Genomic DNA, 23,888 nt, shown 5'->3' with positions numbered 1-23,888 from the left:
CTAAACCAAAATTTATGCAACAAACAAAAACAGGTCTATTACAAAATTGTCTATGTTGACTGCTAATGTAGTTTTGCTCAGACTTTGATACCTACTTTACTTATGTTAGTGAACACCATCACAAGGGGGTGTATCTTAGTCTTGCATATAGCCAGACCACTACTTTTTCTATATGTGGCAGGAAAAAGTCCCCCCCCCCCCCCCCCCCCCCCACACACACATAGAAAAGGTAGTGGTCTGGCTACACGAGACTAGGTGTAGATCTAATTATTTTTTAACATTGTTAACTATTTCAGTTGTCAGTAAATGATAATTCAATTAACTGTTTTGAATTAATTGATTAGTTTAGTTTTGTGTACCATTTTATGTTGGCCTGGTATGCATATACACAGGTAGTGCATATACCAATACTAGTGCATATACCAATACTAGTGCTATAGTCTATAGTATCATAGTAGTATCAGTGACAGTCAGTCTCTTAAGGACAATCAATAAGGCTTAAGCCTGTAAATCAAAACTTTGATGGCACAAAAAAACTAGATTGCAGACAGACTAAATCTCATACCTCACTCCTCAAGCAGCATGCAGTCTAGTAGTACATTCTCAACTGACCTGGAAGTTACGTGTACTTTATGAGGGATGAGGGTTTCCAGTTATTCCCAGGAAGCTATGCGCTACTTCCATGCTACTGACAAGTTGATATAATATCTATGATTATAGTTACACTCCTAGAACACAAGGTGGTGGTGAGACTTAGGCATTATCATTTTTGGAGAGAGATAACCCAAGGGACAATCCTTCCGTATGTTTTATTGAGGGTTTGATAGTTGAAAGTGGAAGAGGTACATATATGCCAATTGTATGCAATGTACATATTCTGAAAACGTATATGCTAGCTCAGCTGGATTATGAGTAATACTATAACTCATGCGTTGCTAGTAGTATATTAAGGTATGTATATATATATATATATATTTATTTATTTATACACCCATGCCAGAGGCAGGTCTAGTATTCCCAAGGGGGTGGCTAATTAAGCAGGTTTAGTGGGGGCTAAGAAAAAGGGTAGCTGCATGGTCGATATACTATAGTAGCTAGCTAGTTATTATTATTATTTATTATTTATTGTTAATCAGCAGGACCCTCCAGGGGTATAATGCTGATGTGCAATTACATGTGTACAATTTCAATTAGTTACTTAACTATATAAGTATGTACAATTACGACAAGTTACTTAATTATATACATATGTACAATTACAATAATAAACTATAAAAATATATACAATTACGATAAGTTACTTAACCATATACATAAAAGGGGCTAATTTTTGCTTAAATTCTTCAACACAGTCAGTCTCAATAATCTCAGCATCTAATCTATTCCATTCTGGTACAGTTCTTGGGAGGAAGGAATATTTATATACATCAATTCTTGGTTGGTAAGGTACTAGTTTAAAGTTGTGTGAGTGTCGGGTCCGTAATACAGTAGATTTAAATGGGAGATAACAGTTCGGTATAATTAATAAATCTAGTGCAGTGTGCAAAGCAGCATGCAGAACATGCTCAAACTTGCAATTGGGGGGGGGGGGGGGGGGGGGGGGCATACTCACTCAGGAATTTTTGCTTGTAAATTTAGCCTTCTATATTCTGAGATTGAATTTTGAGTGAACTTTATTGAATAAGCATAAGCATTGTGAGACACTTTAACTAAGTGAAATTATTATTTTCCAACAGCTATAGTGGTAATACTATCTGTCATATAAAAGGCACAGCATAAATGTGGTAGTATTCGTAATTGTAATATTTACCCAGGGAATCTACTCAGTAAAACTTATTTTCAGTGGAGCCCTGTACATACACAAAATATTAACTACTAGCTATATACTTATGTTACAAAATTACACAAATTTCAACTAGCTATAATTACATACAACACAAAGGCAAACAAAATAAAACTACAACACAATCAAAAACAACAAATCAAGAATTCAGGTAAAAAATATTTAAATGACGGCAATGTAGCAGCCTCAGAAACACCTGCTGATAAATTGTTCCATAAGGCAGTCCCTCGATAAAAGAAACTCTTTTTACCATAGTTGGTAAACATTCAGGGGACAAAGAGTTGATTAATATTACGGCTAACATGACCTGTTATGACCTTTGAAAATTGAAAAATATTATGTAAATAAGGAGTGTAAAGACTCAAAAATCTGAATCGCTGTATGAAATCTCCAACGTTTAGTCAATGTAGTATGGTTTGAATTCAAAGTTGAATTTCAAGGGGTCTAGGGATGTAATCTTAGAAAGCTGTAATTGATGCTAATACATATATGTAACACTAAAAGATGAAAGAAATGCTGCAGCTTTCAAAGTGTTTGAAAAAAAGAAGGGCAGTTGGGAATTTCTGATTCATATTGTAGTTTTTGGAAAGTTGGAATTGATACTGAATACAATGCACCTACATGTACACTTTCAAAATACAACATACAAGTAGAAGGGATATAATTATACATTATACAGTGGTTTGTTCTACATATTTAATAATTGGATTTTTTAAATGGGGAGCTTGAAGATGCTGTAGCCCTTTAACTTTATATATGCTTAAAAGTTTACTAGAAGTAGTGTTTTAGTTGTAAAAGGAAGCATTTCAACATCAAGCTTAGATTACAGCTACAACTGAAATTACCCAATATCCACCATATATTTGACCAAAAGAAGTTATTCTCAGAATATGTAGCCTTTCAAGATGACATCAATGAACTGATGTCTTATGATCCACAGTACATAAAAAGGTCTATTATTATTTTAACTTTAAAGCAATGGCAGGATGTTTGGCACTATGGTGAGATAGTAGTGCACAGGTCAAGTTGGGAAATATTTCAATAATACTGATATTGATGTGCAAAAATGATATCAAGATACACTGTAACAAGCACAATGTGTTATAGTGCTGTTACCTTGGTAAGTATGATGCAACATCTTGTACAAAAAACATCATGAGTATAGCTCAGGCATACAATACTTAGGTATTGATAACCAGCTATATACTATGCAATAAATCAGCATTCCTGGAATTTGAAAACAAATTGGACAGGCAGGTCAGGACTAGTTATGAGTTATTTAAGAGACATATTGCAATATTAGTAGTTACCAAGATTATGGCGAGATAATGAGTCAAAAAATTATATATCAATTAATATTTGTTTTTGAAGATATTGCCCATCCCTAGGTCAAGTAGAAGAGAGCTTATAGTAATGTTCTTTGTTTCCTTATAGTTTGGAAGAGTTTTAATGATGGATACTCTATTAGTTGATTATTTAAGTATTTTAAATTTTAAATGTTTTCCCTAAATATAGTATTTTTACCCCCTTTTGATTCCTAGAAGAGACCCTTCTTGCTCTGTTCATCTTTTCATGCCCATGTATGCTTAAGATGCCAGCACATCATAAAATTTTGGAGGGGGGCTGAAGCATCCATGTGCACACACACCTCAAATCCACCCTGGAAATCTTCATAGGCATGGCCTCAAATTTATTGCTATATTAAACTTACAAATTGTGACTGGTTTAGCTAACTTTTAAAGATTGCATTGCTGCATCACAAAGCTACAATGGTGGTTTTATTGTTGACAAATGTACCTTGTAGCTACAGTGTAAACTTTTTAATAGCTAGCTATATGCATGTACAACATCATTTTGTATAATATCATGTGCTTTACGCATTTGTGACCGGATTTGCGAAAAGGTACCTTTTCCACACACAAAATTTGACCCATTTTTTGGACTTTGAAGCTGCATAACATTTTGATCATAGTATATAATTGCCTGAAATTCTCCATGAGTGTAGCTACAGTATCTGGCTATATTTTAATACTAAGAACAAGTTAATCAGTAGAAGGAGTCAAGTGTTATGTCAGTTTGTTTGCTGGTATGTAAAATGTGTGGAAAAGGTACCTTTTCGCAAATCCAGTCACATTTGAATAGCAGTATATATCTGAGATTTATCATTTTTTTAACATGGTACTACAGTGTGCCCCTCTGCCAGTGCCAGCTCCTATATAGTCCTTGATCCACCCCTGAGACCATCTCATTGACAAAGTACACAAACTAACGGAGTTTGGAAAGAGGGGATGCATGCACCAAGGTAATATAGGCATATGTGAACAGGGGGTAAACTAGGAGACCAAGAGTGTGGTAAATATACCTTGGTGTGAATGGTGTCACATCTAAGTTGGAGTAAACACATCTCCATTATTACAAACAAGACACATTCAGTTCGTGGTTTTTTTACAAAGAAATTTAAAGCAATGTTCAACTACTGTGAAATCAAAGGCTTATTTATCTAGCATTTATCAGACCTTGCATCAGTTATCTGGTCCCCACATTATGAACTCTGATATAAATACTTTAGAAATGGTACAATGAAAGGCAGCCCAATTTGTTTTAATTATTTATACTTCTCATTTTATTCACGTGTAACAGCCATGCTTCAGGAACTGAAATGGAACACTACAAGACAGAAGAATTCAGTCCAGATTGATCATGTTCTACAAAATCCTTCAATAATTTAGTGGAAGTTGACTACAACTTAGTGGGAACTTCAACTCTCATTTGCTCCTTTCTGAAACACCGATCAGAGGCCATCAATTAAAGTTTAGACAACTGCAAACAAGAATTAATTCATTTCAACACTCATCATGTTTTTGCCAGCCACAATCCGTGATTGGAATTCTCTGCCAGCTGATGTAGTTACTTCTTCTAATTTACTGACATACACAAACACACACACACATTCATTATGAGGTTGCCGCGTGCATAATAAATAAATAAATACATAAATAAATAAATAAACCATGAAGCGTAGGCTGCATGTAGTTATCTTCGATTGAACCCATATAAGAGATGCCTATCACGTGAACTGTCCACATCAATAGTCAGCAACTCTGACTTGACATGAATTCGAGGATAATCGTTTTCTACTATCTTTTATTTACTGGTTACGAAGGTTTGATAGTCGATGGTCGAAGTACAAAAGGTACCACCATGCGTAAATAAAGGCAACTGACATGTTATAACGCATCATCAGTTATAGTTTCCGTCTACCGTATAAAGAGTCTCCTGCTTCATAAGCTATTAACTGTTCACAGCTTTAGTTGATCAAGCAATATCATAAACAGTGGATGGATTGGTGATGGGTTAAAACGTGTCTGTTGCGGTGCGTGGGAATATTTTTACTATCCATTACTCATAATATCAGTAGCCTATTCTAGCTATTGTGATTTTGCTAGCTATCATACGTACATCACTTATTGCTATGGTGAATATCTGCAGTGCTTATAGCTTCATACGTACCTTTTATGTATTATCTTTGAAGGGACAACATCAATCACATGAAACATAGGTAGCTATGTAAATGGCCGGGATAGGACTTCTAGTTTGATTCATGAGTGTGGATATGTGGGGTGTTAAAGTATGAAAATTAGTGTTCTATACAGTATAAATAGAGACCTTTATAAGACATTTTGGTGAGGTAATTCAAACAGTAGATTTTGTGGTATTGCCAGCATTCATATTGACAATTTTATGCACCTTCAGTCATGATACTGGCCTCACATGTGCCTCTTCTTGTATAATCAGTTCTACTTTTGTAAGGTATAGTATAGACATGTCACCAACATACCGTATGTGTACAAATTTTCGAGGGACATAATTTTCGTGGTTGCCGCAAATAATGATTCTCAGGGTTAGCTCTATGCTTTTTAATAGGTAAACTAAGCTGAGTGACCCTCAAAAGCAAAAACCACGAAAAAATCCTGAAATTTGTTAATCCATGAAAATTACATACCTCAAAATTTTGTACGCATATGGTAGCCTTTTCCCTTTGCAAAGCGTATACTAAAGGTTCATAATAAGTATTATGAAGTCTTGGTGTAGGTTTAAACTTTACTAAAAATGAACTTTATCCAATCTTTGAGCAATTATAGTTCACTGTTAATCCTTCTTGCTCTCTCTATAGTGAAAGTAAGCAAGAAACTTATCACGGGTGCGGCCCTCCAAAAATGCCAAGGTGAAAAGGGTAAGAAATCAAAGGTGGCGGCCAGGAAATGGCTACAATGATGCTGCAGCTATTTCTTGGCTGCCACCTTGACTTTTTTCACCCTATTCTTTTTGGAGTGAACATGTGTTCACTCCCAATGGTTTTGAACTGGAACAAGCATATTTTCATGTTGTAAACATGTTTGTGCGCCTGAATCATCTATAGTAAATGAATGGGATATTTTTAAAGCCTCATAACTCACTTGCTCTTGCCCGTATCAAAGCGGCTTTTTTGACTATTAATATCATTTGTACTCTTATTTTCATTCTGTTTCTATGATACCTATATATAGCTATATAGGCCATGTTGATACTAAAGACTGGTTTTTTGTAGCACAATAATTGAAGTAAACCTGGCTTCTTTGTTGGTTTACTTTTGTTGTCAGTCATCAATAAAAAAACGTATCACATAAGCATTGATGGTTACTACATGTTTCAATGGTTGATTAAAACTAGATCTACTCATTACTCAATGAAACAAAAATATATCAGGACACACAATGGTGTGTCATGCAGCCAAGTATGGCTAGTGTGGATACATGACAGACAAGTGTGTATTTTAAGCCTGAGCCTATTATACTTCTGAAATTTCCTATTATGCTTTTGGGCAATGCTCCAAAATTTCCCTATTATGCTCTAATTATGCCTAGTTGTGTCCAATTATGCTTCCAATATGCTCGTATAAAATTGTGTCTTGACTGGTCTATTAGAGTATCTAATGCATCTGTGAAACGTTCTATTATATGACTGTTCTATTAGAGTATACCGATCTTTAACTATTCTTTTCTTCACAAGTACTTGTAAATCTGATATTTACAGTGTTTGCACACTATCCCATTCTGCATCACGCAAAATAGGCAGTTTCAGCTTCTCTGTTAACCAATGCCGAAACATTTTGCCTATTATGCTGGTATTATGTTAGATGCTTTTGGATACTTATTCTGTCCCAAATTATGCTGGCATAATCGGTGCAGGCCTAGTGTATTTTACAGGAACCAAGAAAATGCTGTCTTACGCATCTGTAGCTCAATAGTTCCTGAACAGAAATTAACCAGTTTTACTGTGGAATCTCCCTCTTGGTAGGGCAACTGCTATTCCAATTTTAATCAAATCCATCCAGCCATCACTGAGATATGCACCTTCAAAATTTGTCTTACTAGGCTTCATATTTTTCTTCTTAATCTTCTTAATATTCTGAATTCTTTTTCTATTTGCGCACTTTAGAAAAATTACAATCATTTGCACATGCTTTACTCAATTGATGTCAAATTTGAAGAGCAGTAAGAGCATAATGCAGCATATTTACATGCCAATTATCATACAGATCGAATTAAGAACAAGGGAGATATGTGTAATTTGCAAATGCGATTTGTTGTCCCACTTACAGGGTAATCCACTTGATTGAATAGCTTAAAAATCGGTCATTACATAAAGTAAATATCATAGTGCAAATCTTTTTTGGTTTGAAAGTACTCAGAGTAGTAGCTAAGGACAGCGTTGAAACCGGGTCGGGTCATCCGGGTCATCCGGGTCTGACCCGGTTTACAATTTATCCGGGTCTGACCCGGATTGGATCACGTGAGAAACGAAATTGTTCATTTGACGACGTGGAACTTATAAACGCTATCGCGTAGCTCTTTCGTGAGCCACGCCCACTTATCGCATTATCAACATACGCTCAGCCACGCTCATTTGTTAGTAAGTGTAGTATGTAGCACGAAATTGAGGGTATCTATGGTGAGGGGTAGCTATTGTCAGTAGGTGAAGACTTTTTTTTTTTTGGTCTTCAACCTACAGCTAGGCTGAAGTTGCAATATTTACTCAACACGAATCGAACGCTCAAAATGTAGACTCATTCGCTCACTCGAGACTAGCCGAAACACGTCTTGGCTTTAATTAATCCGGGTCAAATCCGGGTCTGACCCGGATTGCTATCCGGGTCAGTGGGTCATCCGGGTCAGCAGTAGTGACCCGGTTTCAACGTTGGCTAAGGATATGTAAAGGAAAAACCAAACAAGTTAAACCAGTGTGATTGACGTATTCGAATAGAAGAAGCCGAGAAGTAAAAAACATGCACAAAATTTTTCTCCAAGGTTCAAACCAGGGACCACTACACTTATATGCCCAAACCCTTTATCACTCTGCCTCTGCTGTCAGTTGCTCACTTCTACCTTGTAGATGAAAGTTTAGTACACTAGAATAATAATCTATCAGTGGAAATTCTAGAATATTATATGTGCATTGTATTTAGAAGTGCTCAAAAAATGTGTTCTCTATTAGAGTACTACAAAAATGTTATCAAGGCACATACAGCTGGTGCCAGCACACGACAGACTCATTTACGGAGCCAAGTAAACACCGTTTTCACATGTCTGTAGCTTGGTAGTGCTTGAACAGTGATTTGCTGTGGGAACTTCCTCAGGGTAGGGCACCTTCCATTCCTAATTTGAGGGAAGTCACCATGTAGACAGTAAATTCAGCTACAGAAAGTCACCCTGTAGAGCGTTTAGCCTAGTAAAATCATCCTGTAAATCTCACTGTAGATAGTTCAGCTATACATACATAGTACCCTGTAGCTACAGGGTACAGTTATGTAACAGGTCACCCTAATAACTTGTTTCAAATATATAATAAATACATATATTCACACAAATAGCAGTCTTTGACAATTCCTGTGGTAAAGAAAAAACAAGTTAAACGAAGCTTCAAAACCAATTATAGGCTGGCTTTGGAGCTTGCAATTACAAAGAGAAGTCATATCTATACCAAGGGTGCAGCCCTCCAAAAAGGCCAGGGTGAAAAGGATAGGAAATCAAACCTGGCAGCCAAGAAATGGCTGCAATGATGCCAATACCAATCATTTAACGATCACACCATCATCATTAAAAATGATTGGTATTCAAATTATTACAGCAATCTTTTGGCCATCACCTTTGTATTTCATAACATTTTTCACCCTGACCTATTTGGAGGGTCATACCCTTTTTTCACAGCTTGGCTGTTTTGCTACAGGTATAATAAACTGTTGGTTTGTGGTATTTGTAAGGTAGTAAAAGCGCATTGCTTATTTGAGAAATAGAGATGAAGAAGGTACTGTAACTAGCTTGGCAATTTGCAACTCATGATAAATAAATGCAATGTATATATATATAGCTTGTCCTGTAAACTAAGCTGAGCAGTGAAAAATGAAGTGACCCGCTAAAATAACATCAATGTACAATACCATACTAGGTACAGTTTTGTTTGAATACAGAGTATTAATACAGAGTATTAATACAGAGTATTAATACAGAGTATTTGGACAATGTTTGTACCAATACAGGAAATTTCCAAGGAGTTTTGTGACTTTATTTTGAACATTGGTATACTACTTCACACACTAAAGAGGTTCAAAGTTTATATACCCTGTATTCATATCTATTAAGACACATGATAGTGTACCATGCAAAGCTAATGTGGCTGGGCACACTGACAGCAAAGTTTGTATTATACAGGATCCAAGAAAAAGCCTTTTCACACATTTGTACTTTGGTAATGGCTAAACAGAAATAGCCCATTTTTTCTGTGGAATCTCTGTCAGGGTGGGCTATACCAAATTTGGCCTAATCCATCCAGCCATCTTCAAGTTACATGCTATCGAATCTTCTTTGTATTTTTCTTAATCTCCTTTCTGATTTCCAGGTAACTTTACATGCTAAGGGATACCTTGGGACTATTACCAAGTGTCCTGATTATGCAGGTGTCCTCATTTCAAGTGTCATGTTTAAAAGGCTCCACTGTAGTCCTCAGGAAAAATGTGTGCTTTATGAGAGTACTACAAAAATATTAAGCAAGTAGACTATACCAAACATATGTAACAGTCACGCAATGGAGATGCTCTAATAGACCAGTCAGTGACAGTGCAATTTATTGTCACACATACTGCCTAAATCATGGAATTTTCTTGCGCATGTCAGGTAAACTACCAAGGTATGAATCTTCAGTAACGAAATCTGTGGAGACATCAATACAAAAACTGACCATACATGTACGTTTCGACAGCATTTTGAGATACCTGAATGGAATAGTCATATATATACAACAAACAACATTCAACAAATTACAAAAATTAATTGTAAAAATGTCTAGTTCTTCTGTTTACCTGTAGAAAAATTTTAAAAGATGAATAAAAACTAGCCCCAAAGCCAGACAGCCAGCTTAGGTGCTTGCATATACGAATACAAACTAAAATGACGTCTAATCCAAAGCAACCAAACAGTGAAAAAGGGTGTGGCCTTCCAAAAATAGGCTAGTATGAAAAAGATATACCAATTAAATTGAAGATAACACTGTTTTTCATGGCTTGGCTATTTTGGATTAGATATGAGAATACAGTACTGTACATGTGCTAATGCATATGTACATTTTGCTATGTTTTCTAACACACCTACAGCCACCTACAGGTTCACAACATGTGGTAGCAGGGGTAGAGAAGGACCAACAATGATGAAGTGTACACACCATTACTGTAACAATGGATCACTTGTGTGTGGTCATCTACTTGATGAAGGCACCAGAGGATCTCAGATATTTGTTGTCCCCAGAAGTGGTAACTACACAGTGACTATTGCAGGGGCCAGTGGTGGTCATGGAGTGTGTTCTAACTATAGTGGACTGGGGGTGATTGCTAGGAATACAGTAAAGTTTAGAAGAGGTGAAAGACTTCGAATTTTAGTAGGACAACAAGGAGTTAGTGCTTGTGATGGTCACCAAGATATTGATGTTTGTCAACTATCTAATGACTTGATAGATTGCGAACACTATTGGCAAAGTGAAACAGAAATAGATGTTGTCTTTTATGATGGAGGAGCTGGAGGGGGAGGAGCTAGCCTATTGGAATATGCAACCCATTCCTCTCCAATTGTAGTTGCTCCTGGTGGAGGAGGGGCTGGAGCATTATATAGTTTATCTTCCTTTCTCAACATTTCTTATAGCAAACTTAATAGCTCCAGAACTTATACAAACTACACAAATGGTGATGCCTTTAACAGTGCTTCTGGTCTATCTAATGGTACACGTGGTTTTGGTTTTTCAAGTGCAGCAGGTCCTGGTGCAGGTTACTATGTAAGTAATTTCGGTGTAGCATCAATATTTCCAGATGCCTTAAGTGGCGATGCATTTGGTGGTAAGGATTGCTCTAAGCATTTTACTTTTGATGTGCCATTTTCCAATACTCATGGTGGGTTTGGAGGAGGTGGTGGAGGTTGTGAAGGTGGAGGTGGTGGGGGAGGGTATACTGGTGGATCTGTACCTACAGCTAGACAAACTCTACCTGGTGAAGGAGGTTATTCTTGGCCTGATCCTCCATGGCCACTGATAGGATACAATGATGGTGATGGATATGTTGAACTATTTCTTGAGTCATGTGGTTGTACCTATTACTGTAACATGTTAAATGAGTCATCATTTGAGTGTTCCTGTCCACCTGATACTTCACTAGCTCCCAATGGTCTTGACTGCTACAGAGAAGGTTTGGTCAAATAATATAAATAAATCTCATGTCTGGAGTTTATTTTGTCCACTAAATAATATAATCACTATAGAACAAAAAGTTTCAAATGTTTCAAAAAGTTCTTTTTGCCCTTATCATGATTATGTATGTACAGTATTAATGTGTAGTGAAATACGATATACCAATAATTTGTTAGTTAATATTCATAGTCTATATGTATCCAATCCTAGTATAGGTACTCATCAATATGCCTCTACACTTATGATTAAATGGTAGATGTAAAATGCAACTGACTTCAGTAAAATTAATATTGTAAATTTTCTTTTAGCGACAGAGTAAATAATTAAATTTTGAAAAAATTAATATACACATTGATATCTACCAATCTGTCACATTGTGTCATACTTATTTTCTACAAGTACACAGAAAAATTTGGAATTTTCAACTAGAGTAGGGACCATAGCACATCGATAAAAAGTACTGAAACAAGCTGGAGTAGTGCATGATATTAAATCACAGTAAAACAATGAGAAGTGCTATACCCCTACTGTGCATTTCCATTATGGTATTTCAAGCACAGTAGGGATATATAACACTATTTATTGCTTTACTGTGATTTAATATCGTGCACTACTCCAGCTTGTTTCAGTACTTTTTATCAATGTACTATGGTCCCTATTCTAGTTGAAAATTCTTAATTTTTCTGTGTAAATGTTTGTTAACTTTATTTGTAAATAATTATTATGACTGGTGAACCCATGCATGCTGCATCTGAAATGGTGCTGCGCACCCCAGCTACGTATATCAATTATCGTCTGAAAAATGAAGTATCCTTTACGCTTCGTTGTCAGCTATGTTCAACCCGTTACACAGCATTTCAGATCAAGAACTGTTTGAAAAGTAACTCTGCAATCAAAATAGCCACTATGAAAAATACAGATGATTTTTGTTATGAAGGGAAGCCATCACGTGCTACCACCAAATCGACAACTTTGCTGTCAGCAAAGATGAATGGGAAACAAAGGAGAACACTGGTAAGTCCATGAAGAATGCATTGTATGTACTTTGGTATGCCAAAAGGTACCTTTCGGGCTGAACTAGCGTCAAACAGTGAAAAAATCAAGCTCGTAGCCTTAGTTGGTATTGAGTTACACTTGTCTGAAGGCATCAGTTACTCAGTCAGTCAGTTACTCAGCCAGTAGAAAATTCCGTTAAATAATTTTTAAAAATTCCCATAGCAACTTGTTGAAAGCATTTCGGTCAATCTGAAAGCTTATTTGGGCTTAGTTTTACCTAACCAATACTGTCTCATCGTCATCAGGGAAAATTGAGGCTGGTTTTTGGGTGATGTTATTTCGTGGGCCATGTCCTACTCCTTTGTGATCCCTACTATACAGTACGATTGTGGGTGTATGTATAGCAGCCCTTTTTATCATCATGATATGCAATGTTATGTTAACCATTAACTTACTTCTTGTGCAGAGAACATCTTTATTGAATCCGAAGTAGATTTGATAACCTTTCCTCATTCAATGTATGGAGAAGTCACAGCTGATGTTGTAATGTTTGGCGAGACAATATTTGCCTACAGCACTGCTGTAATATTCAGCAATGATAGCTCTTCAGATAAATGTGCAGTAATGTTCTTGAATAATGTGAGCAGTTTAGTAGCAACCACAAAATTCATAAACAGGTACGTAATAATACCAGTTTTAGATATACATTTACTAACAACATTCCAGGTCAGCTGAAACACTTGATTTGAAGTTGTTCACTGTCAATACTATTGTGTCAGACAATGGAAGTGTAACAGCAGATGTGTCTATAAATGGATCGTTTATCCTACAAGAACCCCTTTCTGTTACTTCTGTAGTGACCTTTGGTATTCGAGGAGACTGTATCTTGGAAGAATTAATAGCTAATACAAGTATTGACGATATAGTTGGTAGGTTGATAGAAAATTTAGTGTAATTAAATAATTACTGTTACAATCTCTTTTCTTTAGAATATAATTCTAACAAGTCAGTAAACATAATGTCAGCAACAATCCTACATGCTTACTTGGATTCATTTTTACCTGATTCAAATAGTAGTAGATCTAATGATAATTTTTTTACAACTACTGTTCTGATTGGCATAACAGTATCTGGTAGTGTTGTAGTGATGGCAGTTGTATTGATGATTGTCTGTGTGTGTGTCATGTTATGTCGACAACGGAAGCATTTTACTAACTTGTGAGTTAAGTATACTCTAAAATATTGGTATTGATAATTCATTAAAATTAATCTTATCAAAGTGCAGTGAAATATTTGGTAATCAGTTTGTAATATCTAAGTACACTGCTAATGAATTTATCACTGCCATAAATTTGCTTTTTGTTGTTGGCTGCATTGATGAAAATTTTAAAATTATTCACTTAAGTATTGGTACCACCCACATTGGGATTTTGGTCGTGGCAGCTAATTCTATTGTACTTAACAAGGTATTGCTTTACATCAGTAAAGTACAGGGCGCTGCTATTGTTCTGATAATACTGTATAGGCAGAAAATTTGAATTTTCACTGAAATTGTCAAGTTTAATTCTGCCAAATATCCGGCTAGCTAAAGAGATCGAAATCCAAGGGAAGAACTATGAACCTACACAGCTTATTCTGACAAAGATCTAGGAAGATATATCTAGTCTACTATATAGCTATTAAGCATGGTCCCACAACTGCAGCTGGAGATTTCTTTGTACTTTTTAGATTTTTTTGAGGGCCAGAGCGAGGCACCTGCAAGGCGCATTTTCCACTGATGAATCTCATGCCAGATAGCTACTGTATAGGGACCTGCCGATTATGCTGTCATAATTATGAGCATTATAGGTGCCTGAAAGCATTGAGCATAATGCTAGCATAGTAGGAAGAATATTTGAGCCATACTACAAATCCTTGATGGTCAAAATACATATCACAGTAAAAGATCGATCGATATACTCTAATAGAACAGTCAATAACTCTAATAGAACAATCAGGTAGCTGGCTGTTCTATTAGAGTATATCAATCTTTGCATTTTGAAGATCAAAAATGTGTTTCAGCCACTTATTATGTGCCCATAACTGCAAATTTATTTGCAAAACATGGGAAATGAGGCATAAAGCTTGAGCATAATTTAAGCATAATAGGTAAAATTTTTGAACAGTACAGCATAGCATAATTAATAGGTAAAATTTTGAGCATAATAGGCAGGTCCCTACTGCTGTAGCTACATCACTGGTGGTCTCAGCAGCTATAATAGCACTTGAGCTGCTATGACTATTGCTTGGGCTTTTTGAAATTTTGAATGCAGTCTGTGCATGTTTAGCACTGGTCCATGTGAGCAAGATGAACCATCAAATTTAAATTCGTTACAAAGACAAGTTGTTCAATTTGCCACATATTTTCCCTTCAATTTTTCTGCTTTTAGTAGCAGGTACAGAAGCCTTTTCTTCTGCAAACAACTATATTGTATTGCAGACTTGCCATAATAAAGTTTTGTCATTTCACAGCATGTTAAAAATTTTGATGATGAATATTTTCAACTTTTTTTCCCCCTATTTGGCTAAGCTGACTATAGGGATTAATAATAGCATACGCTTGTGATTTAAATGTTCTTTTAACAGTGAAAATTGTCATCTGGTCACCATTGTGACCAAATATGGTTTATAGCAAGGTGGATAAAGATCACAAGATGTATCTTGGGATCCACCAAAATGGTTACTAAAATTTTGTAGTATACAGTTTGTATATGGATACACAAACCACATAACTTTTTTAGTCTATGCATGAAGCAAACTAACACATCAAAGCTAACCATCAAATACTCTTGTCATCAACCACATGTGGTAGGTCACACACTAAACAAACAAAAAGAGAACAAAAATGTGCCTAGCTTTGCAACTATAAGGATAGTAAGCCACATAAATATATTCATTATAATTATTGCCATAGAGGGAGATATCTAAATTTATCACTGTTCAAAGACAGTGCATTGCTGCTGCATCTTTACACTTTACAGATATATCATGTTGTTCTAGCATACGTAAGTAGTGCACAAATATAACGAACATTTGGTACTGTTGTCCAAGTCTGTGTTGTAGTAAAAAGTGACTAGTTTTTGCTCAGTCATTCACATTAAATGGCAATTCTTTGAATTAAGGTAGCAGTTTTTATACCATAGAGTCTGGTTGTTAAGTGTACGTATATATTAAGTGCATATTACCTGTTAAGCGCATACCCATGTCTTGTACTTAATCATACTTGATAAGTGCATGTGGATGAACACGAAGCTCCAACATGAGACAAGAGAAGAAATGCTAGAGGTTTTCTAATAGTGTATAGCATGAACTTTCATGAAGTGCACAACCAAGATACGTACCATTACTATACTTACCAAGTGAAGCAGCCTTCTATACACGAAGGATTTCGTGCACAAAAACTGGACTTAAAATATTGGTACGTGTAATGAGTGCAATTCACACCACCCCAAGGGAGTGAATCCATAATAATCACAATGAGGTTTATTTATTAGGTGCATGCGCTTAACAACTATATGTTTTTTCTTAAACTTTTATTAGACGTATGCGCCTAACAACCATGCAGACTCTATGGTAGTTTAATGTAGAACAGAAAGTGATTTGTATGGATTTGCCAAACGCATATGTGCATAAGTATTATTTTTATTACACAGTGACTTACTAGAAAGATATGTTGAGTACAACATTGAGGATTACCACAATGTAGGTGATTATATTGTATGTTTATTCTGTATGGAAGAAATATGTACAGATAAGTGATAGTGGGCATACATTAAATCATTACTCACAAGAGTTGTGGTATTCAAGTATGAATAGTTATCAGGTGATGTGTTATAGGACATATGTGTATGATATTACAATAAATTAATGTGTTTTAGTACTCACAGTTACATCGTGCATATGAAAACTCTGTCATGGATAGTGATGTAAGTTGTGTTTGCAGGTGTACATACTGTATAGTGAGTTGTTTTTGTTTTTATTTGTGTGTTTGGAGGGGGGGGGGGGGGGGGGGGGGCTGTAGGGCCAGAAACTTTACATATCATAGGAAGGGAACACACCACCAAGGTAGTTGTGATCATGGGTCAGTGCCAACTGTCACACCAGACCCCCCCCCCCCCCCACTGCCATATCTGTAGAGGCCTCCAATCTACTGCTTTATATAACACACCATACTATATAATACTATAAAACCATATATTAATTTGAACAAGGAATTTGATTATCAAATTGCTGCTTACAGAAGAGCAACCACAAAGCCATTATATAACTTTAAAGTGCAAAAAGTGGCCCAAGCAAAACCAAACGTGAGATTTCACTACTTTACAGGCCAGGACTGTTTATAATAACACAGTAAACATCACTAACCTGCTTACAGTTGAAGCAATGATCACCAAAGTTGGTTTTCCAGCATTTGAGCAAGTATGCATGTGCTTAGAGACATGAGGTCACTGTTTCAAGGCATAAAAAAGTAGCAACATGCCACTCTTACTATTTTTCTTCATTAGCAGTACCATTATCACTTTGAAGAATAGTCTACAATGCTTGTTATCAACATTCTGAAAGTAGGCAATTACATCATCTAACCGCGCGATAATGCATGACAAACTGGTTATCCCTGTTCCTCTTCACTTAAGGGTGAGGCCACTACAGGATAAGCACAGAAGCTACTAAAACACTCAACTGAAATTAGAGTGCTTAGAATGTCATGCTATGAGTGTTTATATATCGAAACCGCCATGTGGCGGTCGTGGCGATGAGAGGGTTAAAAACGTCATTGTCACAGCATAGCTAACTAACTATCATGTGCATGCATTTAAGCTTTTCTGCTGAGCATTGAACCAATCACAGTATTGCAAATTTCTTTTTGTATGCATGTAAAAGTCTCCACTCAGCAATGCATAAAAAAATTACCCTCAAAACTAAGAAGATAATGATTGTGAAAATTTACCCTCTCGAAAATTTGGATGGTGATGATTGGTAAAAATTTTACTCTCATAAAGAAACACTGTAAAAATGACTTGGTGACCATCACTACTTTTGTGGAAAATCCCAGTGAAAGTTACAATCAGTGATCTTCACTGGGATTTTCCAGTAGTTATGGTCACTAGGTTGTTTTTACTGTGTACCTCGATCTTTTGCCAATAGGTAATTACAACAATGTCACGAATTTACAATGTCACGAATTTTTTGCCTCACAAGATTAAGTGTTGCATGGTTTTATTTTTGCTCATAATTTTGTCCATGAGAAAAACCTGCTACATGGTATGTGGTATATTGGGTCAATCTTTGAATTTCATATATAGCAGGAACTATCATTTAGGTGCTTTGAACTAAGAAGTAGGCATTTTTGTAGAATCAAAACACTGAAAAATATCAATCAGTACAAGCTGAAGCATTGGTACCTGGTTTTTGAATGTGATTATACTGCAAGGAAATAAATTAGGAATTTTTTAAAGTTTGATTTGAAGGGAAAGATTAATTAATATCTATAAGCATTTCTGCAAATATGACCCAGTCTGGGAAAACCGGTTTTATCACCTATTTAAAAGTATTGTGAAATGCCGATTTTAAGTATTTAGTGTGGTGTAGCTTGCCAATGGTTGAAGCTATGTGTACCAAATTTCCACATGATTTACATGAATTCTTTACCTTCCAGAGCATCCACTGTGCAAGTAGCCAACAACTAAGTTTCCTGCCATTTTAAATAGATAGTTTTTGAACTGAGGTTGACTGTATCAGGCGAGCTCCAAAAAGGGAGGGAGGGAGGCGGGGCCCCAGATGGAGGGCAAGAGGCTGTTCAAAAAATCGAAAAGGAAGGCATATGGATGAACTATAGGCCAAGTTATGGGCCATTCAGGTCTCAAAACTGGCTGAAATAAAAAGAAATTCACAGCAGAGGTATTTATTCAACACCACGTAGCTGTACAGCCACATACAGCCATCTCCAGGTTGACCAGAGCTCCATTAAGGCCCCACACCACACGTACGGGTTGCCCCACATTGCACATACAAATCACCACTGGGCTTGGGAAAAGCAGCTAGCAAAACCAGACCACTCAAGTCTAGCTGATTTTGATTGCTAGTTTATTTGTGTAGCTTTGTGTTCTGGGTGAAAAATCGAATCTGCTAACATGGGCGATAAGACCGGTTTTCCCAGACTGGATCACAAATATGTGTTACCTGCTTTTTATTTCTATGATTCCTAATCAAACATCAAAATTTAAATTCCTTTGTACTTGTTTGTATACTTTTTGAATTACAATTGGTGAACCCACTCATACTGCATCAAAAGAAAGAATGGCACTAGACTTATCATAAAATAAATTTTACATCTGAACTCACATCCCAATATTAGCTATGATGTGTACCCGTAGATCTTGTATGTATGAACCCAAGTGGATTGTATCTGATGGTATACTGTGTATATTGTATTAATGATGCCAGTCATGATAAAATGATGTAGGATCATCGCAATGCAGCTACAGCTGAGTGTCTTGGTACCATGCACTATGGGCGAGACTGTGCAAGGGTCAATACTATCAATTACTGAAAACTGAAGTGGCCATTGTGCTTTTTTTAAGCTATTTTCAGCCTGTTACAAATGAAGAACAGTGTGAGAAGCACTTCTGTAGTCACTATGGAAAATATGGATGACTCCCATTGTAAACATGATAGTTAGTTAGCACAGGAAACCTGGTACTACTGCGAATTGACACCTTGCACTGTCAGTGAATGGGACACAGAGGAGGACAAAGAGTCCATGTTGCATGCATTGTATGTACTGAAGTATGCTAAAAGGCGGTTGTCAACATCTAACAGTGGCAACCCCATAGCCTTAGCTGTTACTGAGTTATGCTGGTCTGAAGAAATCATTCAGTCAGTCAATCAGTCAGTCAGTCAGCAGTAAATTCTACTGAACAAAAAAAAATGAAATTTTGTAGCAACCTATTGGAAGTGTTTCATGCACTTTTTGTCTTGATACCAGCCAAGGTATCATGAAAGTATTGTGAGGCTGGTTGGTTTCTGATCATTTTTTGTGAGAAAGTGCAGACCTCTATGTGCAGTTCTACTGTACTGTATGATGTATAAACCATCAAGTATGCAATTATATCACTTTTAGTCGATTTCTTTTTGATAGAAACAACTAGAAGTACAAGAATCCGTGAGAAAAAGATGTGATACACTAAAATATGGACTGGAATCTCCTCAAAATGATTACTACCACTTCAACTGTTCAAGGCACAATGATGTATGATTAATATTCATAAGGTTTTTATTGCCTGGGTGATTGGTAAATCCAAATTTTGATTTTTGCTAACTGCATGGGTTTTTGAAATGGGCAAAGTTAATTTTCATTCAGTATAGTGACTTTCTAAAGGTGTGTATAGTATTTAAGTAAAGCCATTATACTTGCTTTATTTTTGAAATGGTCAGGACTGGAGGTATGACAGGGGAAAGCTTATTTACATGAGAGAAATTGGAGAAGGTCAATTTGGAAAAGTTTTACTAATGTCAGCCAAGGTACCTTGTATAATACATGGTACCACTGTGTGAGTGTAGCTATAATTATGTATTATATAGGACATTTGTGGTGTAAAAGGATCAGTACTTGTTGCAGTCAAGACATTGACAAGTAGAGATCCAACAGACATTGCGAGATTTTCAAAGGAGATAAGTTTAATGAAGAGATTCATTCATCCCAACATAGTCAGCTTACTTGGTATGTGTCCTCACTACATGATCACTGAGTACATGTTGTGATCACTATAGGACATTGTGAGGCCACTAGTGATGGTGCTCCATTAATGATACTAGAACTAATGCAGTATGGTGACCTCAAGTGGTTTCTAGCAGAAAACAGGTACAACAAATGTCACTGACAATAAAGACAATTACTTTTGTTGTTTTCGATTGCACAGACCACGTGAGCAAAAGCCAAGTGTGATCACAGTCAACATTGCTCTCTGTATTATATCTGATGTAAGTAGTTTTTATAAACCCCTCAACTATGTAATATAATTGATTCACTGCATGTGTGTGGGCATAGTTTTTTTGGAGGTTCCAATTTGTTTTAAATGAGAAAACTCAACGTGTTCTAGTAGAACAGTCAGTTGCTCTATTAGTACAACCGTTCTTGTTAGAATTGCATGTGGAGTATCCTGTAATACCATACATCTTAGTTGTAACTTGTAACTGTTCACATTGAAACACGAAGTGTGGATGTACCCATGAGAGATTGTGTCTAAAAAGTAGTACTGTCATACTGCTCTGCTCTGCGTGAGTATTTTGATAACAGATCTTTCCTCTGTAAAGTTGCATGGGATAGAATATAGACTAGTTTCAGCACATTACATGAAGTTTGCTCATTTGAGAGACTCCAGCATCAATAAGGCCAGGCAATTGTTCTGCATCACTCCTCACTCCTCCACCTCATTGCTGCTATGAATCACATGCACATGTATTTTGATGCCGAGCAGATTGACTACCACTGAATATCTATTGCTCCTCAAAAAAGGCAGTAGAATGTATGTATTAGCTTATGGAAGGCTTCGGCTAACCTTTATGCTATATATCAGATAGTGTGCTGTTGCAGTAATTCATGACATTTCTTTACTAGTAATGACCTCTTGTCCATATGCAAATCCCAAATTTCGTGAATGAGAAATGAGTAGTTAAGTTAGTTTGGCCATGTAAACTGAATTTCCTAGTCTTACTCACCAAGAAATGCTATTCACAGATTGCTATTGCCTTGGAATATCTTGCAGCTAGCAAGTATGTTCATCGTGATGTAGCAGCAAGAAATTGTGTGGGTAAGTTATTATCATGTGATAACATCAAGAGTTCATAATATTTGAGATAACATGTAAACTTTTTTTTACACATGTATATTTAATAACATTTGACACACTGTACCAAATGCTATAACTTCATTTTAATCCAGTTGGTGCACACTTCAAGGCAAAATTAGCTGATTTTGGACTAGCTTGTAGCATTCATGAAAAGGATTATTATGAAGTTGCTGCTAAAACATTGCTACCAGTGAGATGGGCAGCCCCAGAGTCACTCATCTTTGGAAAGTTTACCACAGCCTCTGATGTATGGTAAGCAATAATGGACTAACCCATGTTACTGGTATTAATAATAATGTATGTGTTTAAAATTTATCCGGTAACATAAAGCAGTGTCCAGTGATCCATTTAGAGTTTCATGCATGTCTATAGGCAGCCAAACTGCCATTTGTGATATGATAAGATTATAGGACAGTTATTGCTTGTAACTATATATCAAACTGCTTCTAGTTCTGTTGTTGTGTGTAGTGCTGTGTGTCCAAACCATGCATTGCCAATGCCTTTCAATACAAAATGGAATTCAAATAAAATTCTAATACTTAGGCTTTCCATTTTTTGAACTGATAAGAAACAGGACTTAAGTTTTCAAAAAACCATTAATGATAGGAAATTCACATGTGAGCTATCATCTTGCATCTTTTTGTTGCAAGCATTTCATGTTGTAGCTACTATATGTGCAAGTACAAGAAAAATTAGGATTTTAAACTAGAGTCCTGACAATAAAAACCCAATAAAAAATACTGGATTGGAGTAACTAGTATGTAATGTGCAATTACTGTAAACAATAAGAACCAAATATCCCTACTGAGAATTTGTAATTGAAATGCATAGTATCTTCTTATACGTAGTTTTCTTCTCCAAGTTTCAATACTTTCATTGGGGTAGTATTGTCCCTACTCTAGTATAAAATTCCTTATACTTCGTTTGTGCATACCACAATCATGCATCAAATAAACAGATAGTATATTGGTCACAGTAAAAAATGCATCTAGAAATGCAAGCAGTCAGCAACACTTTACTAGTTAGCTAACCAACAGCACATCATAGTATTCAGCTATGCCGTGAGCTAGATTGCTGCGTCTGCAATAGTTGGTGCATATGCTTTGTGCATACCATTCTACAAGTATGTATATTTCCTGGTGGCAGAGGTTATCTGATCTTCAATGGAGAACAGCTCACTCAATTTTGTATTACAATATTTTGGTGTAATAATATTGTGTAACATATATGCACATAAGTCAAAGCCCTAGTTGAGTAACTATTTATAGTCGAGTAGTTTAGTGAAAGCCCTGTAGTCTCACACAACGTGGACTAGATGGAAGCCCTAATTGAATAAAAGCTATAGGAAGCCCTAGTTGAGCTCGTAACTGGAAACCTAATCAAGGCAGGTGATATTTTATCATGGACCATGCCCAAAGCTTGCCTGTCACTACGTCACAGTACTACCATACTGTAAGACGACTAGCTTATGCTGAGTGTAGCTATATAATATGTGATTCCATCACAGGTCTTTTGGTGTTCTAGTGTCGGAGGTGGCAACATATGGAGAAACACCATACAAACAACTACAGACTATTGATATAGTAGAAATGGCTCGTGATGGATCACTCAAACTAGACAGGTTTATTCTTGTAGCGATTTGCAGTAATTGTTCCATATTCTTTGTAGACCTGCTCAGTGTCCAGTGATTTTAGCTGATCTTATAGCTTGGTGTACAAGAATTAAACCAGATGAAAGACCATCATATGCTGAACTTATAGAATGTTGCAGTAAAAGAAAAACAATAATAAGCTAATAGACCACCTATGGTGATTGCTGTACAACTGAGTGAACACTTAATTAGCTGTTGCAATTTTGTGTCCGTGTGTATTTTGCTATCAAAGTGGTGCATGGTGCCACCTTGCATGTGATGATAATAGTAGATTAAGTTGTTGTGCTCATTTAAGAATCAAGTAAATTGAATATTCTGCAATTACATGCAATTTTTCAAACACCTAAAAGTTAAAAATATAACTATAATAATATTATTATATTGAAATGTCTAAGGAGAAAATGCAGCATTAATGCTTGCATTGCTTTTATTTAGCAAAATTAAAGGGCCTATTAATTTCCATTGCACCACTGACTGAAGATCCCAATGGCTAAAAGACTGTACTCAATAATATAGGAGTGGGAGACAGATATTTATTACACATTGCTGATTGCTTTAGTGTGTATGATGTACTGTATGTGGTGCTTTATATTTCTAAACCTTAGAAGGTCACATCATACAGTACGATAGTACTGTATAATAGGGATGATCACAAAGGAGTAGGTGTGGCCCACAAAATAATATCACCCAAAAAACAGATGACGATGAGGCAGTATTGGTTAGGTGAAACTAAGCCCAAACAAGC

General features: G+C 36.2%; 1 protein-coding gene across 1 annotated transcript; it reads left to right on the top strand.

Annotated features, from left to right (window-relative positions):
* Positions 1-4,909: 4,909 nt before the first annotated feature.
* On the top strand, positions 4,910-23,474 carry LOC136249221 (tyrosine-protein kinase receptor-like). Its single transcript, XM_066041175.1, has 17 exons — positions 4,910-5,036; positions 10,530-11,606; positions 13,071-13,281; positions 13,331-13,533; positions 13,594-13,822; positions 16,297-16,345; positions 16,395-16,466; positions 16,522-16,569; positions 19,782-19,892; positions 20,078-20,164; positions 20,225-20,363; positions 20,414-20,504; positions 20,563-20,623; positions 21,381-21,453; positions 21,585-21,744; positions 23,000-23,113; positions 23,161-23,474. The coding sequence occupies exons 1-17, from the start codon at positions 4,955-4,957 to the stop codon at positions 23,285-23,287; spliced, it is 2,934 nt and encodes a 977-aa protein (XP_065897247.1). The 5' UTR covers positions 4,910-4,954; the 3' UTR covers positions 23,288-23,474.
* Positions 23,475-23,888: the final 414 nt, after the last annotated feature.

Source organism: Dysidea avara, chromosome 3 (assembly GCF_963678975.1).
Source record: "Dysidea avara chromosome 3, odDysAvar1.4, whole genome shotgun sequence".
Classification (NCBI taxonomy): domain Eukaryota; kingdom Metazoa; phylum Porifera; class Demospongiae; order Dictyoceratida; family Dysideidae; genus Dysidea; species Dysidea avara.
The sequence above is the reverse complement of the archived record's forward strand: the minus strand, read 5'-3'. Positions and strand labels throughout refer to the sequence as shown.

Excerpts from the sequence above, each read along its gene's own strand:
- LOC136249221 (XM_066041175.1), top strand. The coding sequence starts at position 4,955 with ATGAATTCGAGGATAATCGTTTTCTACTATCTTTTATTTACTGGTTAC. Across the intron at positions 5,037-10,529 it reads CGATGGTCGAAGTACAAAAG|CCACCTACAGGTTCACAACA; the intron begins GTACCACCATGC and ends ACACACCTACAG. Across the intron at positions 11,607-13,070 it reads TCTTGACTGCTACAGAGAAG|AGAACATCTTTATTGAATCC; the intron begins GTTTGGTCAAAT and ends CTTCTTGTGCAG.